At 46.9% G+C, this 14509-nt stretch overlaps 1 protein-coding gene across 1 annotated transcript in view; it reads left to right on the top strand.

Annotated features, from left to right (window-relative positions):
- Positions 1 to 14509, top strand: part of DCLK3 (doublecortin like kinase 3) — a 154464-nt gene that overhangs the window by 117598 nt on the left and 22357 nt on the right. Inside the window, exon 4 of the mRNA XM_063452043.1 lies at positions 8196 to 8363. Within this exon, the coding sequence (XP_063308113.1) occupies positions 8196 to 8363 (168 nt within the window). The remainder of the gene's footprint in view (positions 1 to 8195; positions 8364 to 14509) is intronic.

The following is a 14509-nucleotide window of genomic DNA, read 5'->3' as shown; positions in this document are numbered from 1 at the left end:
TTTGAATGAAGGATGCGAGGAGGCCAATTAGGCGTGCCAGTTGCCGCAAAGTGAGTTGAGCGTATTGAACGGATCTTGGACACTGGAAGGCTCAAAGTGGCCGCCTCCGTGTCCACTAGGACATCCAAGAATTCTATATGTAGCAGCTTGGTGGAGCGTGTTTGGGCCATGAGCAGGATGTTGCCTAAGTAAACGATTAGACGAATGCCTTGACTGCGTAGCCAGGCCATAGCTGGATGTAGCAGCTTGGTGAAGCACCGTGGTGCCGATGACAGGCCAAATGGAAGGAAGGTGAACCTCCAAGTCTCTGTCCACAAATAGAAACGCAGGAGATCTCAGGATGCTTCGGCTATAGGCACGGTGAGATATGCATCCTTGAGATCCAGTTTTGCCAACCAGTCCCCATGAAGGAGTAGGTCTCTCAGTAAATGGATACCCTCCATCTTGAAATGGCGGTACCTTACCATGGCATTGAGCGGGCGAAGGTTTATGACCGGTCGCATTTGGCCACCTATCTTTTCCTCCAGGAAAATATTGCTTACGACTCCTGTGGAGTCTGGGGGTGCCTGTTCTATTGCTCTCTTGGCGAGGAGTGCAGATAGCTCGTCGTTGATCGAACTGCGATCCCAGAGGGAGAAGCAGATCGGTCAAGGCGGAGGGATAATTACAGGGTTCCCTACAAGGTCTATGTGGAACCCGCAAATAGTGTTTAGCACCCAGGGGTCGGAGGTTATCTGTGCACAGGCTGGGAAAAAATGTTGGAGTCTGCCCCTACATAAACATGAAAAGAAACATGTGGCATGTGTAAACTCACCATAAGGTCGTCTGATACCGGTGTTACCACGGAAGCCTCTGGATCGCCACGGGCGTCCGCGAGATGGGAAGAATGGGGAACGGCTACTCGTCTACTGGAAGTTGGAGCGGTGTTGAAAAGAGCCTCGTCCCAAGCGGGAGTCAGGCATGACTTGTCCTGGTTGATAATGAAACCCAGGCCGGAGAGTAGGTTCACCGCCAGCCACAGGTGTGCAAGGAGTATGGAGCGTGTTTGGGCCATGAGCAGGATGTTGCCTAAGTAAACGATTAGACGAATGCCTCGACTGCGTAGCCAGGCCATAGCTGGATGTAGCAGCTTGGTGAAGCACCGTGGTGCCGATGACAGGCCAAAGGGAAGGCAGGTGAACCTCCAAGTCTCTGTCCACAAATAGAAACGCAGGAGATCTCAGGATGCTTTGGCTATAGGTACGGTGAGATATGCATCCTTGAGATCCAGTTTTGCCAACCAGTCCCCATGAAGGAGTAGGTCTCTCAGTAGATGGATACCCTCCATCTTGAAATGGCGGTACCTTACCATGGCATTGAGCGGGCGAAGGTTTATGACCGGTCGCATTTGGCCACCCATCTTTTCCTCCAGGAAAATATTGCTTACGACTCCTGTGGAGTCTGGGGGTGCCTGTTCTATTGCTCTCTTGGCAAGGAGTGCAGATAGCTCGTCGTTGATCGAACTGCGATCCCAGAGGGAGAAGCAGATCGGTCGAGGCGGAGGGATAATTACAGCATTCCCTACAAGGTCTATGTGGAACCCACAAATAGTGTTTAGCACCCAGGGGTCAGGGGTTATCTGTGCACAGGCTGGGAAAAAATGTTGGAGTCTGCCCCTACATAAACATGAAAAGAAACATGTGGCATGTGTAAACTCACCATAAGGTCGTCTGGAACCGGTGTTACCACGGAAGCCTCTGGATCGCCACGGGCGTCCGCGAGATGGGAAGAAGGGGGAACGGCTACTCGTCTACTGGAAGTTGGAGCGGTGTTGAAAAGAGCCTCGTCCCAAGCCACGGGACTGAAAGGGCAAGGTTGGCCAATTTAGGCTCTATTTTGAATAAAATGGCTTTACGCCGTTCAATAGAGAGGGAGGTATTGACACTCCTGGCAAGACAAATAGCCCTTTGGACCCAACCACGGAGGTCTTCGGGGTCAACCATATGGTTTCCAGCTCTGGCATCCTCCGCCATTGCTTATCCTGGCATGACTTCAGGGCAGAATCTAGACCCTTACGTGGGTTCCAGACCAATTTTTGGGTCAACCTCAGGGGTATCGCAGACCTTATTTGGCACCATAGGCCTCGGACACTCTGCCCTTAATTTATTACGTGCCGCTTTACTGAGCGAGCGTCATACCCAGTTTTCGAGGTACTTGGCTACATGGTCCGCTGGGAGCCGATCCGCTGACCTTGGATGGTGTAGCTCATCCGGGTAAAAGAGAGGTTCACCCAACGGATCCAAGAGGGCGGACCCCGCAGTTGCGGGGTGAAGCGCCCCCATGTCACCTCTGGACTTCTCTGTCTGAGCAGATTGAAGGAGGTCAAGGCCCCGCTCAGTGGAATAAACATCGGAGTCGTCATCCGACTCAATCATAGCCTCCTCACCAGACCCGATTTTTGAGTCGGAGTCACTCTCAGGTAGTGCTCTGGCACATTTCCATAGCCGCGCCTGTTCTGCCTGGCGCGGAAAGGCTCTTATGCGTGGGTGGGAGGAAGGACGACACCTACAGCTCCCTGGAACTCACACTGCCGCTGGAGAGGAAGGACGACACCTTCTGCTCTCTGGGATGCTGGTTGCTGCAGGGACGAGGGACCGACAATCTCCTCTCCCTGGGATGCTGGTTGCTGCAGGGACGAGGGACCGATAATCTCCTCTCCCTGGGACGCTGGTTGCTGCAGGGATGAGGGACCGATAATCTCCTCTCCCTGGCATGCTGGTTGCTGCAGGGAGGAGAGACCGATAGGCCACAGCCCCAATCTCCGAAATTGGAGCTTCAATTCCCATGCCGCTCGATTCTCCTCATCCAACTTGCGCACGGTGGCCAGGAGCGTCTCTACCGAAATATTCAGGCCATACCTGGTTAACCGCCTCTCTACCTCCTTCCTGTAAGCCTCGCCCTCAAAGCGATAAGTCATGTTTGCTGTGAATAGGGGCGCTGTACGAATACTAGCGTTGCCCTCAAATTGCAATTCCAAACGAACTGTGTCTCCGAGCTGCTTCTCCTCGCACTAGGACGCCATCCCACCGCTGCCACCACTGTAACGGAACCGCTGGCACCCGGACCGGGTACCCTCCGCTCACGGATGCTCCTAGTGCTTTCCGAGGTCTCCAAGCACTCTGCCTGACACCATAATCACTGCAGACCCCACGAACCGCCACAGCTTGGTTGGGGTCTCGCCGACTCCACCCACTCTGGACGCAAGACCAGGGTCCAGCTTCCAGTAGGTGGACCTCTCCGAATTCCAGAGAGCAGGAACAAGCTCTTAGCAGAGCTCAGCGATTATACCCTGGGGAGTATAGTGATTATAGCAATCCCCAGAGCGTAGTTCTCCAATCCCCCAAACATGAGCCGAAACTTCATGAAGGTACAAGATGATCTGAGGTGCTAGCACACCCAGTCTGGCTTTTATTACAGTTGTTGCAAATACAGGACCGCCCACAGGGAGGGATAAAACAACCAATCATATCACAGTTACATCCCACATATCCCCTCCCCTTATCCTGAGAGGATACTCAATTATACATACAGTTAAAACATAGAACCTACACATTTACAATTTACCTAACACATAATAGCATATATAATATTGAAGACAGCATGATTGCAATCTGCTACACAGTCTTAAAGGGACATTGTTCCTAAAAGTCATATGTCCACGGATGTTTTTTAAAGGGCCAGCAGCAGCACCATACAAATCCAATATGCCCAAATGTTGCACCTGAAGGGCCAAATCTCCCAGGGACCATAGTCAACAGGTAAGAGGCTGGCAATCAGGCTCCTCCAACAGCCATGGGTAAAGGGCAGCTTGTCACCAATAAACCCAGTGACAAAAGGCATTTCGTCACACACATAATAAATAAAAAATGGGGGCGGAGCCAGCACTCAGCCCGATCGGTCGCATGCCTGCAGCTCTCCGCGGATCGGACTCCTTCAAACTCCCAAAAACCGACCAAACCGTCTGCCTGCTGCTGGGCAATAAGCTCCACGACACCCCAACACTAATGGGGAAAAAGACGAAAAAACTGCGTCCAGATCGGCCGCGGCACTCCGCCGATATTGGCGAACTATTCCGGAGGCCGCATGGCGCTGCAGGCCCTAAGATGGCGGCCGAAGTGGATGAATACTCTGACAGCACGGATGATTTTCCACTGCACTGTCCGGGAACTCCAGCATATCGAGAGCCGGCAAAGCCAGTCCAACCGACAGCGGGCCACCCGGTGACTACAGAGATACTCACCTCTCTCCTCTCAGGTCTGCGCCAGTCATTATCGACAGAGATTTCACAAGTGAGGGATGATGTAAGAGAGTTCACCGCCCGCTTGAACACCGTTGAGCAACTCACCCATGCTCACACAACCCAGGTGACAGACCTCCAGACACAGGTGAAAGAAATCACCACAGCCCAAAATGCACTGTCCCACCAATTAGCTGCCATGGAGGACAAACGCAGATGGAAGCACATTAAAATCTGAGGTATTCAAATTATTCCTACATGGGAAAAAATAAAGAAAAAAGCAGATATTAGTAATAAGATTCTGGGGTTCCAAAATATAGAGAGCCTTGAAATAGACATAAGTAATATCTCTTTAAAAACATGGAGAGAAGTAAATATTGGGAAGATAGAAGACTTAATGCAGAATGGTAAATTAAAAACTTTCGAGACATTGACAAGGATATTTCCCCTCCCAGACAGAGGTTTTCTCTTATCTAAGAGTCAGGAATTATATGAAGCAAAAAAATTTTTTAAACAGCGAAGATACATACAATGTCTTAAAAGGGATATTCTCTCAAAAAGAGTGTAAAAACCTTTTCGCTAAATGTACAAAAGTATGTGACACAATACAAACAGAGAACCGCCCAATGGCAATAAAAAGCTGGGAAAAAACTCTGAAATGCACTATAGAACTAGAAGAATGGTACGATGCTATATCAAAAACAAATAAATATGTACACTGTCTCTCTCTGTTGGAAACTCACTTTAAAGTGATCAATAATTGGTATCTGGTTCCTTCAAAAATATCAAAAATGTTTAATAACAATAATGATCTTTGCTGGAGATGTGGAAAAGAGAAAGGAGATTATCTCCACATTTGGTGGAGGTGTAAAAAAGTAACGACCATATGGTCTATGACAAATTCATTATTAATCAGTTTAAATGGAGTAGGATTAAAAGTCAATCCAGATATGATGTTACTCCATATAAGGTGGCCCGCTCTTAGTAGAATGAACCAAATTTTGACAACACATGCCTTAATAGCAGCAAAGATCATTATCGCTAGGAATTGGAAAAAGACACAAATATTTACAAAGATACAGATTATTCAGCAATTAAAATACCAGATCCAAATGGAAATAGGGATGAATAAAATTAAAAACCAGTATAAAGAATCTGATAAATGGGAAGAGTGGTTAAAAAATTTGGAGAAATTAGAGATAGAACTCTCTTGGCAATAAGCTAGAAAAACGAAAGATAAGAGGACAAACTAATAAAAAGAAGGGCACAAGAAATAAGAAAGCTGAGAAGAGGAAAAGAGAGAAAGAAAAGAGTAAAGAAAAGGAGAAAGAAAGGTAGCAGTACTGTATGGTGTGAATGAGAGTACGAATGAGGTTAAGATGCTGTTTTTCTTTTGTTTTTGGCAGTTTTTTCCTCTTCGTTCTTTCAATTTTCCCTCGGTTGGTCCCGTCCCCTCTCTAGATAGAAGACCCCTGAATAAATAATGACAAGTAATAGGAAAGGAAGAAGAGAGGGAGGCAGGGAGAGGGAGGAGGAGTAAGAGGGGGAGGGGAGGGAGGAAGAGGATAGGAGAAAATAATAAAAGCTCAACCTGGGTTATGTAGTTAACTGCTTGTTTTTATTAAGTAGAGTTGAGCCAGCAAGTGTTTATGATGACCAAGATACCCGGCCATATATGAGATATACCTGAATTACAAAGAGGCGGGTATAGTCTGAAACAAAAGAAGAAAAAAAAAAAAAAAAAAAAAAAAATCCGAGGTATTGCTGACTCGCTGACCCCGGCAGAGCTACCCCACTTCCTCCGCAGGCTATTTGCAACCCTGCTACCCGCCAAGCAAGCAAAAGGGATACAGCTAGAGGGCATGTTTCGTCTACCCAAACCACCACAACTCAATGGCTCCGCTACTGGGGACCTCCTGGTCAAACTACTAAATGGGCAAGACAAAGCTGCGCTCATGGGCGCCATCAAAGGAAAAGACCCCTATAACTTCGAAGGCATGGACATAACATTTTACGCAGACCTATCCCGCACCACCCTGCAATGGCGGAAATCCCTACGACCACTGACGACTGCACTGGCGGCCAGAGGGGTGACATACCGCTGGGGACCTGCTCATGTGCTTATAGTACCACACCAGGACACTGAATACAGAGTCAACGCTATAACAGAGATGGACACTGTAATGGCAAAACTAGGCCTTACTAACCCCCACACAACCACAACGACATGGGACCCAGCTAACATTGTTCCATTTATTCCGGAGCAGAGGGCGCACAGGGGGAGAAAACTTCAGGAACCACCACCTCCAGTCTAACATGGCGCTCAAGTTTAATGTGTTTTAGTTTAATATGTTTTTATCTATACCATGTTTTCGTTATTGTATCTTACACTATAAATACCGGGTTTGACCCGGGAAGCTGGCTCCAATATACCAACCAACCCCCCCCCCCCCAACTCCAAACAGCACACAGCATGCTTTAGCTCACTACTGAGGAGTTGTGTTATACGCCGTCCAGGCACTACGACCCTCTTTCCCAACCCACATTGGTCTAGGCTAGGTCACGGCCCCACCTCATACCTAACCTACCGGCCCCCCTACCGGCCAATTACAGCTCTTACTCTGCACCCGAACTAGCACGGGTCCACCTGCCCTACCCCAATGTGGTCAGCTTTCCAAAAGCGGTGATTGATAAGTTATGCCCCTACAGCGCCCACCGAGGTACCACCGCCCTTAATAGCGCCGCCGACCAGGCGGGAGCGAAGGCTTTCTATAAGTATCCTAGCTGCGGTTCCACTTTAAGTTTGCTAATACCAGGTACCGAATAACAGCACTTATCATTGCCATTTAGAAGTTATATATCTAGCAGACACACCTACCATAGCTGTCGCAACCTCTTTAATCTACAATCTCAAGTTTTTCCTTAATGTTTATCTTTCATCACTTAAAAATGTGCAGTAATTGCAAATGTCATACTATTGTTATACATATAACTGATGCGCTTGATCTTGCTGTTGTGGCTGTTCAAGCAAGTTGTAAAGCTCGCACGCCAAAAATAAAGAATTCAAAAAAAAAAAAAAAATATGGAGAGAAAAAATGTACTTATCTTTGGAGCAGCAAAGAAAGAGGGAAATGAAAGGGAAGTGCTGCCTATTATACTGGGACCTGTGCAGGGAAGGGCCTATGTTACTGTATGTCCATTGTTTTTTTCCATTCTGTTTGTATCCTTTGCTGCTATTGGTGGACAGTAAAGAAAGGGATATGCAATAGGAACCTCTGTGTCTTGTTATAAAATTGGAAATTATGTTGCAATGTAGCTGGATAGTTCCACACCTATATTAGATAGAGTGGTGGCACCGAGCCTCTCTTCTGGGCAGAATGAGGTCAGTTTAGATCAATAGTAAGTCCTCTATTATCCAGGGACATGGCAGACATACATTATACATTTTACCAATTTGTAGAGGTTATGAGTGTCATATATACATGCACATGCTTCATACAATTGATATACCTTAGAATGAGAAAGCACTCAGAACAAATATTCATAAACTTCCCTGTGGCTTACAAGTGAATAGCAGCAAGCATGAGAACTCACTTGCACTCACTTTGTAAAACATTTAACAAATATTACTTAGCTTTTTTCTGTTTATTTTCCTACATAAAGCACATGACATATGAGGTGGTGTGTTCACCCTAGAGTGTCCTTTTAACTATCATAAGTATAATTATGATATACATATATATATATATATATATATATATATATATATATATATATATATATATATATATATATATATATATATATATATATTTAAAAATCATTATTACATATAACATTTGATGTGTTCTTATTTACATGATTGTTCCACATATTTAAAAATACTGTTATTAATGGCATTTGTAACATTGTTTTACAGGGTATGGTTTGGAGGTAGACATGTGGGCTACTGGAGTCATCCTGTATATACTTCTATGTGGTTTTCCACCTTTTCGCAATAAGGAACGCAATCAAGAAGAACTCCTTCACATGATTCAACTTGGGGAATATAACTTTCTTTCACCTTTTTGGGATAATATTTCAGATGGTGCGTATAATCATCTTTTATAATAATAATACTAATAATAATAATAAATAAAAAGAGTATGTATGGCATTTATTTAAAAGTTGGATAATTTATTCTTAAAACTCCAACATCTGTAACACTGTATGATGGTTCCAAAGTGAAAGAGCACTAATAACAAATGATCTTGATGAACTCACTAGTGCTTCCCATATGTACTAGAATGTAAAAAAAAAATTGAAACCAGTTTGGGATCAAATGCCTTAATTAGTTTATAATACTCTAAAATAATTGACATGCATATATCTTCCCTCTGTCCAGTAACATGCCACCTATTGACCATGAATATTAGCTCAATTTTACATGAACCACCTCCATGAACTCCTGTTTAAGGATTGTGATGTCATATGTGCACATGTAGGGTGATTTGGCAAATCTGTAGTAAGACAGAAAGCATTTCTTGGTAAACTGACACATGAGAATAATGTATGTATTTAGTCTTGATCAATGAATGTAAAGTCCACGCTTATCTACAAATCAGTAAAACAATGATGTAGCTGTCATAAACAGGAATAAATAATCCAGCACAAACTTCCCAGCTGTCCCTATACAAGAGGGACATTCACTAGTTTGGGTCCAAACAGCTCTGTCCCACTTTTGTAATCTAATGTCCCTCTTTTCTAAGAGTTTTATATTGCTGGTATGCATGAGTGTAAACGAAAGCTCCAGCGGGCAGCCAGTTGCTGCTTACTGAAAAGAAAGAAAACAGGTTGTGCCAAATAACTAGACAGTACTGTCGCTAAGGAATACAGTTGTATACAAGTAGTAGTAACTGGAATCTATAATTGCAAAGAATGTCCTCATAAAAACAATAAGAAAGTCCTTGATAATGGTGGTAGCTGTAGTACGTAGTTCAATGTATTTCACCAATTTAAGATACGAAATGACAAAAAAATAACAGAGAGAATGAACAATAGTGTGATATTGTTTGTAACGAGTGCAGAAGCAATAATATTTTATAAAAATACACTCACAAACACGGAGCCGTCTGTTGGCTCAATTGTATCTGCTTCTGACAATATAATCCTTGTCACAGGATATTAGGTGAAGAATGACAACAAGGGGGCGGAGCCTAGCATCCAAGCTGAACGGTTGTGCTGAACCTCAGCTCCCGCTTAATCCTGCACTTTTCAGGGATAATCCCCAGAAAAACACGGCACAATCGCACACTGGAGATAAGCTATCATGACGGGGACACCCGGGGGAGCCACCCGATACTGAAATCAAGCCTGTAACCTCCCCGGGACCCGACAACATACCATGAGGCCTACCAGAGATCGAGCAGTGGGGAGACGGCCGCTCCCCATGCTGACTGACCTGGACATAGACCCCTTGGGGCTCTCACCTCCAACCCCCCCCCCCCCCCCGGACCGATTGGGGTCATCTCGGTCCACATTAAGCATCCGTAGAAGCAGCCACAGGCTGAACACACAGCTCGGTGAACCGCAACACCAGGACAGCCGAGCACATGGCGTACTCAAAATGGCGGCGGCAAGCACATCAGGCGAAACACCAGAATGCCACACGACAGTGCTGGAGTACTCAGCCAGGCTTAACACTATCTTTGCAGCCTTCTGGGCGAAGCTGGAGAACCGGGCACGGCAGTTCAAACCAAGCGCACACATGAGTACCGAGAAACCCAAGCAACCTAGCCGCAAGCGAATTACTCCTCAACTACACAGTGCCCCAAGATGGCGCCGCAGAAGGAAATGTCCTCCGCCTACAAGCAAACACACAAGAGGGAAACTAGCACTGGAGCAAAGCCACAGGGTGCTGCGAACCCTCCATGCACCCAGTAACCAACCTCACTCTTCTTACGAGCTGGGAGCTCACCTAGAGGTAGCTCTCCACCACCACCCATACACCCAGGGAGATAGCCGGAACTCGGTGGAATCCTGGGCCCACGACCCTGATGATGGGGTCAATGGACATGTGGTACGGGCCCCCGCCCAAGCCTCGGGCCGAAGACACGTGGCACTCGAGCAACCTGGACCCGGGAGTTGCGGGAGGAAAATCGCAGCGCGGTGGGCCAAGCGACCAGCTGGTCAGATCAGGCATACAGGAGAAGCAGGGCAGCCTCCCAACCAAGTGCAAGATCAAGGAGGTCTCCCCCCACATCCTGGGGCTCAAGAGGGCTTCCCCCCACAGCCTGATGGAATGGCTCTCGTTTCTTGCAATGCCATTCCACCCTGTGGTGTAGGCTGATGGCCCAAGTGGACACTTGAAATGCCCATCACCCTGGACTCCTACTAATCACTGCAAGTGTTATAACCTTTACCAAACTGGTGCTAGATTTGCAAATGTCATGTCATGCCTTAGCCTCATCGCATAATACTTAGCAAAGTTTTAAGAATTGTATGTTTCCTCAGTTAACCACTTACGTATAACATATGCTAATTAACATGTTACTCTATAACAATCTCTTACACCAAGCCTGTTAACAGAGAGTCTGACACCTTATGGCCTTCCTGGGGAATGTTATAACAGTGAGATGGGCTGGTATGGTTAACCTAATTCTCAACTGTTTAGCAAACTTGTCACTGGACGAAGCTACTTTAGTGTACTCTTTAGTGCTATCTTTAATGACATGACAACCAACAGGATATTGAGATTGCCTACCTAACCTTCCTACTCTCAGAAATGCCTAGCCTGTGATAATTTAAATTAAGCATACGCCAGTTTTGGGAAACGCTCCTCACAAGAATACTTCCTCACCGTTAACCGTTCTGTCTTCATCTTATCTTGTGTCAAAAAAAAAAAAAAGAGGCTCACAATTTTTGGAGATGATGTATAGTGAACTATGATCTCCCATGCTGTATGACCCATTATTGTCTCCCTTTCTTTATTCTGTACCCATATAATTTTATGCCTCAATAAAAGAAAGATTTACAAAAAAAAAAGAATGACACCAGGAGAGGGCCCTGCGGCTTGCCCGGTATGCCGCCGGGTGCGAGGCCCCTCCTGGCTGCCAGGCCGGCCACCGCAGACACTGGTCTGCAGCTCCGCAGTGTGCAGAGCTGCAGACCATGTGACTCGCGAGAATTGGCCAATCAGAGCGTTGCCGCGGGTTACCACGGCAACGCTCTGAAATCTCGCGAGATTAGACGGTCTGCAGCTCTGCGGAGCTGCAGACCGGGAGCAGTGGCCACCGGACCACCAGGGATCCCACTGGACCACCAGGGAAAGGTAGGCTCTCCCTCCCCATCACCCCCAACCACACTCAGGCTCTCCCTCCCCTTCACCTGTCACCACACTCAGGCTCACCCCCGACCACCATCACCCCCCACCACCCTCAGCCTCACCTCCCACCACCACCATCACCCCCCACCACCCTCAGCTTCACCCCCCACCACCATCACCCCCACCACCCTCAGCTTCACCTCCCACCCCCATCACCCCCACCACCCTCAGCCTCACCCCCCACCACCACCCCCCACCACCCTTAGCTTCACCCCCCACCACCATCACCCCCACCACCCTCAGCCTCACCCCCATCACCATCACCCCACCCTCAGCCTCACCCCACCACCATCACCCCTCTCTCACTCTCACATTACCCCCTCTCACTCTCACATTACCCCCCCACTCTCAAATTACCCCCCCACTCTCACATTACCCCCACTCTCACATTACCCCCCATTCTCACATTACGCCTCCCCACTCTCACATTACGCCTCCCCACTCTCACATTACGCCCCCCACTCTCACATTACGCCCCCCACTCTCACATTACCCCCCTCTCACTCTCACATTACCCCCCTCTCACTCTCACATTACCCCCTCTCTCTCTCACATTACCCCCCTCTCACTCTCACATTACCCCCTCTCACTCTCACATTACCCCCTCTCACTCTCACATTACCCCCCTCTCACTCTCACATTAACCCCCCTCTCACTCTCACATTACCCCCTCACTCTCACATTACCCCCTCTCACTCTCACATTACTATCACCCCCTGCTCCCTCTCACATTACCATCAACCCCCCGCTCCCTTTCACCATCACCCCCCGCTCCCTCTCACCATCAGCTACCCCATACACATAGGGTCTCAGACAAAAACGCAAACATGCTCACAGAGACATACATTCGCACACACAAGGATACTATCTGTCAGACACACTCTCAGGCACATACACAGGTAGACAGTGCATCAATGTGTATATGTGACACTTTTTTGTTAGTGGGGCCTCATGTTTGCGTTTCGCCTAAGGCCTCATAAAGTCTAGAGCCGCCGCTGACTGGTATGTCTTACGTTATCTTCACAGCATACGCATCTCACATGGAATACATAAAAAGGGGATCGAAGAGTGCAACTCAATAGAACAAACCCAGTGAGTATATAAAAAGAGAATAAAATGCACTCACAAACAAAGAACTTCCAATTCAGCTCTTAGTAAAATCTTAAAGCAGTATAATCCCTGCTCACTGATATAACTTGTAAAGGATGTTCGTATTTTCCAATGGGTATATAGTAAAAGATAGAAATAAGGATACTAGTGTTCTCTGTTTGTATTGGAAAATACAATTTGTAGGTAAAAGTAAATTGTATTCACATTTAACGGAGCATATACATGCTCGTTCAAAATATCAGCGTGGGTGGTACAATCCCCACCTGGGATATGCAAGTAGATAAAATGCAGCACTGTCAGCAGGTATTTTCCAAAAATGATAAAATAATTAAGGATAAAATGAAATAAAAAGCCGAACCAAATAAAATGATATATTGTGAAAGGTAAAAATTATTATTTTTTTCAATTAAAATATTTTACCAAACGGGGGCGGAGCCTGACCGTCAATGGCGCTAGACGTGTGAAGCCTGAGCTCCCTCGCCCCTGGGCTATCATCCGCCACCATCCGCTTCCACACTACCGACACCCGACTTGAAAATACCCCCCCACACTCAGACAACCCCCCCACACCTTTCCAGATGGGTGGCGCAAAGAAAAAACGGGACCAAACACCCTCGGTCGCCACGCTCTTCCAGACACCCAGAGAACGGCAGCGGCCATCTTCCCCACGAGGCCACACAGACTCCGATTCCGACAGCGGAGGAGACGACGGACACACAAACCCACACACCCCATTCACCAAAGGGGACTGTGGCGAAACCAACCTCGCCACTGGGCCCTGGAGAAGCCTGTTTGCCTGCCTCCTACCTGCTGACTATGGCCCCTGGATTATTTGGGGCATATTGTATTTTATTGTGCGACTGCTGGCCCTTTAAGTATAGTGAATGGTATTTTATTGTACTGCTGCTGGCCCTTTAAGAACTGTCTGGGGACATATTGAGACTTTGGGTAACAATATCCTTTAAGACTATGGCCCCTGAAAACGTATGGACTTTTATTGGGTGTGTATGGCCCTTTAAGAACCGTCTGGGGACATCTTGTAACTTTGGTGAACAATGTCCCTTTAAGACTATGTCCCCAGACCTGTAAAATAACTTGCCCCTGGCTTTCCCCCACTTGGTTCAGTATATAGGGCTTACTGAACCAAGTACCACACAGGCGGACCACCCAGAAGCTAAAGTGTGCAGGCAATTTACCTCCCAGGCTGTGAGGTTACTGCAGGTTAATTGCACGTGGCGGCAGCCATCTTTGTTCAGTCGAACGCGGTCAGCGGTGTATGCTAAAGATTCTGTGGAACTGAAATTGGCTACACATTTTGCCGAACACCGCTGACCCTTACCTTCTTCCATACTGAACTTGCAGCTCCAGAGACTAAGTCCCGTTCGAAATGGGACTTAGTCGTTTTTTCGGCATGAAATTGACCGGCCGCACAGCCCAAATCTATGGAACTGTTTTGGGCAGGAAAATGTGCTTGCGGTCGGTCATAAAGGGACCTCCAGCTAACTTTTGATCCACTGGAGGGATTTGGCTGATTTTTGGAAGGGTTTATGTTTAAAGTGTGCTGGTTCTAAATATGTAGTTTTTAGGAAGATTGGATGTATGGATTTAAAGTTATAAAGTTATAGCACATGTATAAAAACTGTAGTTTTCCTGGCTGTATAATTATGTTAACTGGTTATCTGAGGGGAGGGGATGTGTGGGTTGTACCATCTATGTCATTGGTTCTTTTATGCCTCCCCCTGGGTGTGGCCTGTATGTGT

Source organism: Pelobates fuscus, chromosome 4 (assembly GCF_036172605.1).
Source record: "Pelobates fuscus isolate aPelFus1 chromosome 4, aPelFus1.pri, whole genome shotgun sequence".
NCBI lineage: Eukaryota > Metazoa > Chordata > Amphibia > Anura > Pelobatidae > Pelobates > Pelobates fuscus.
This window is presented reverse-complemented; position numbering and strand designations above follow the sequence as displayed.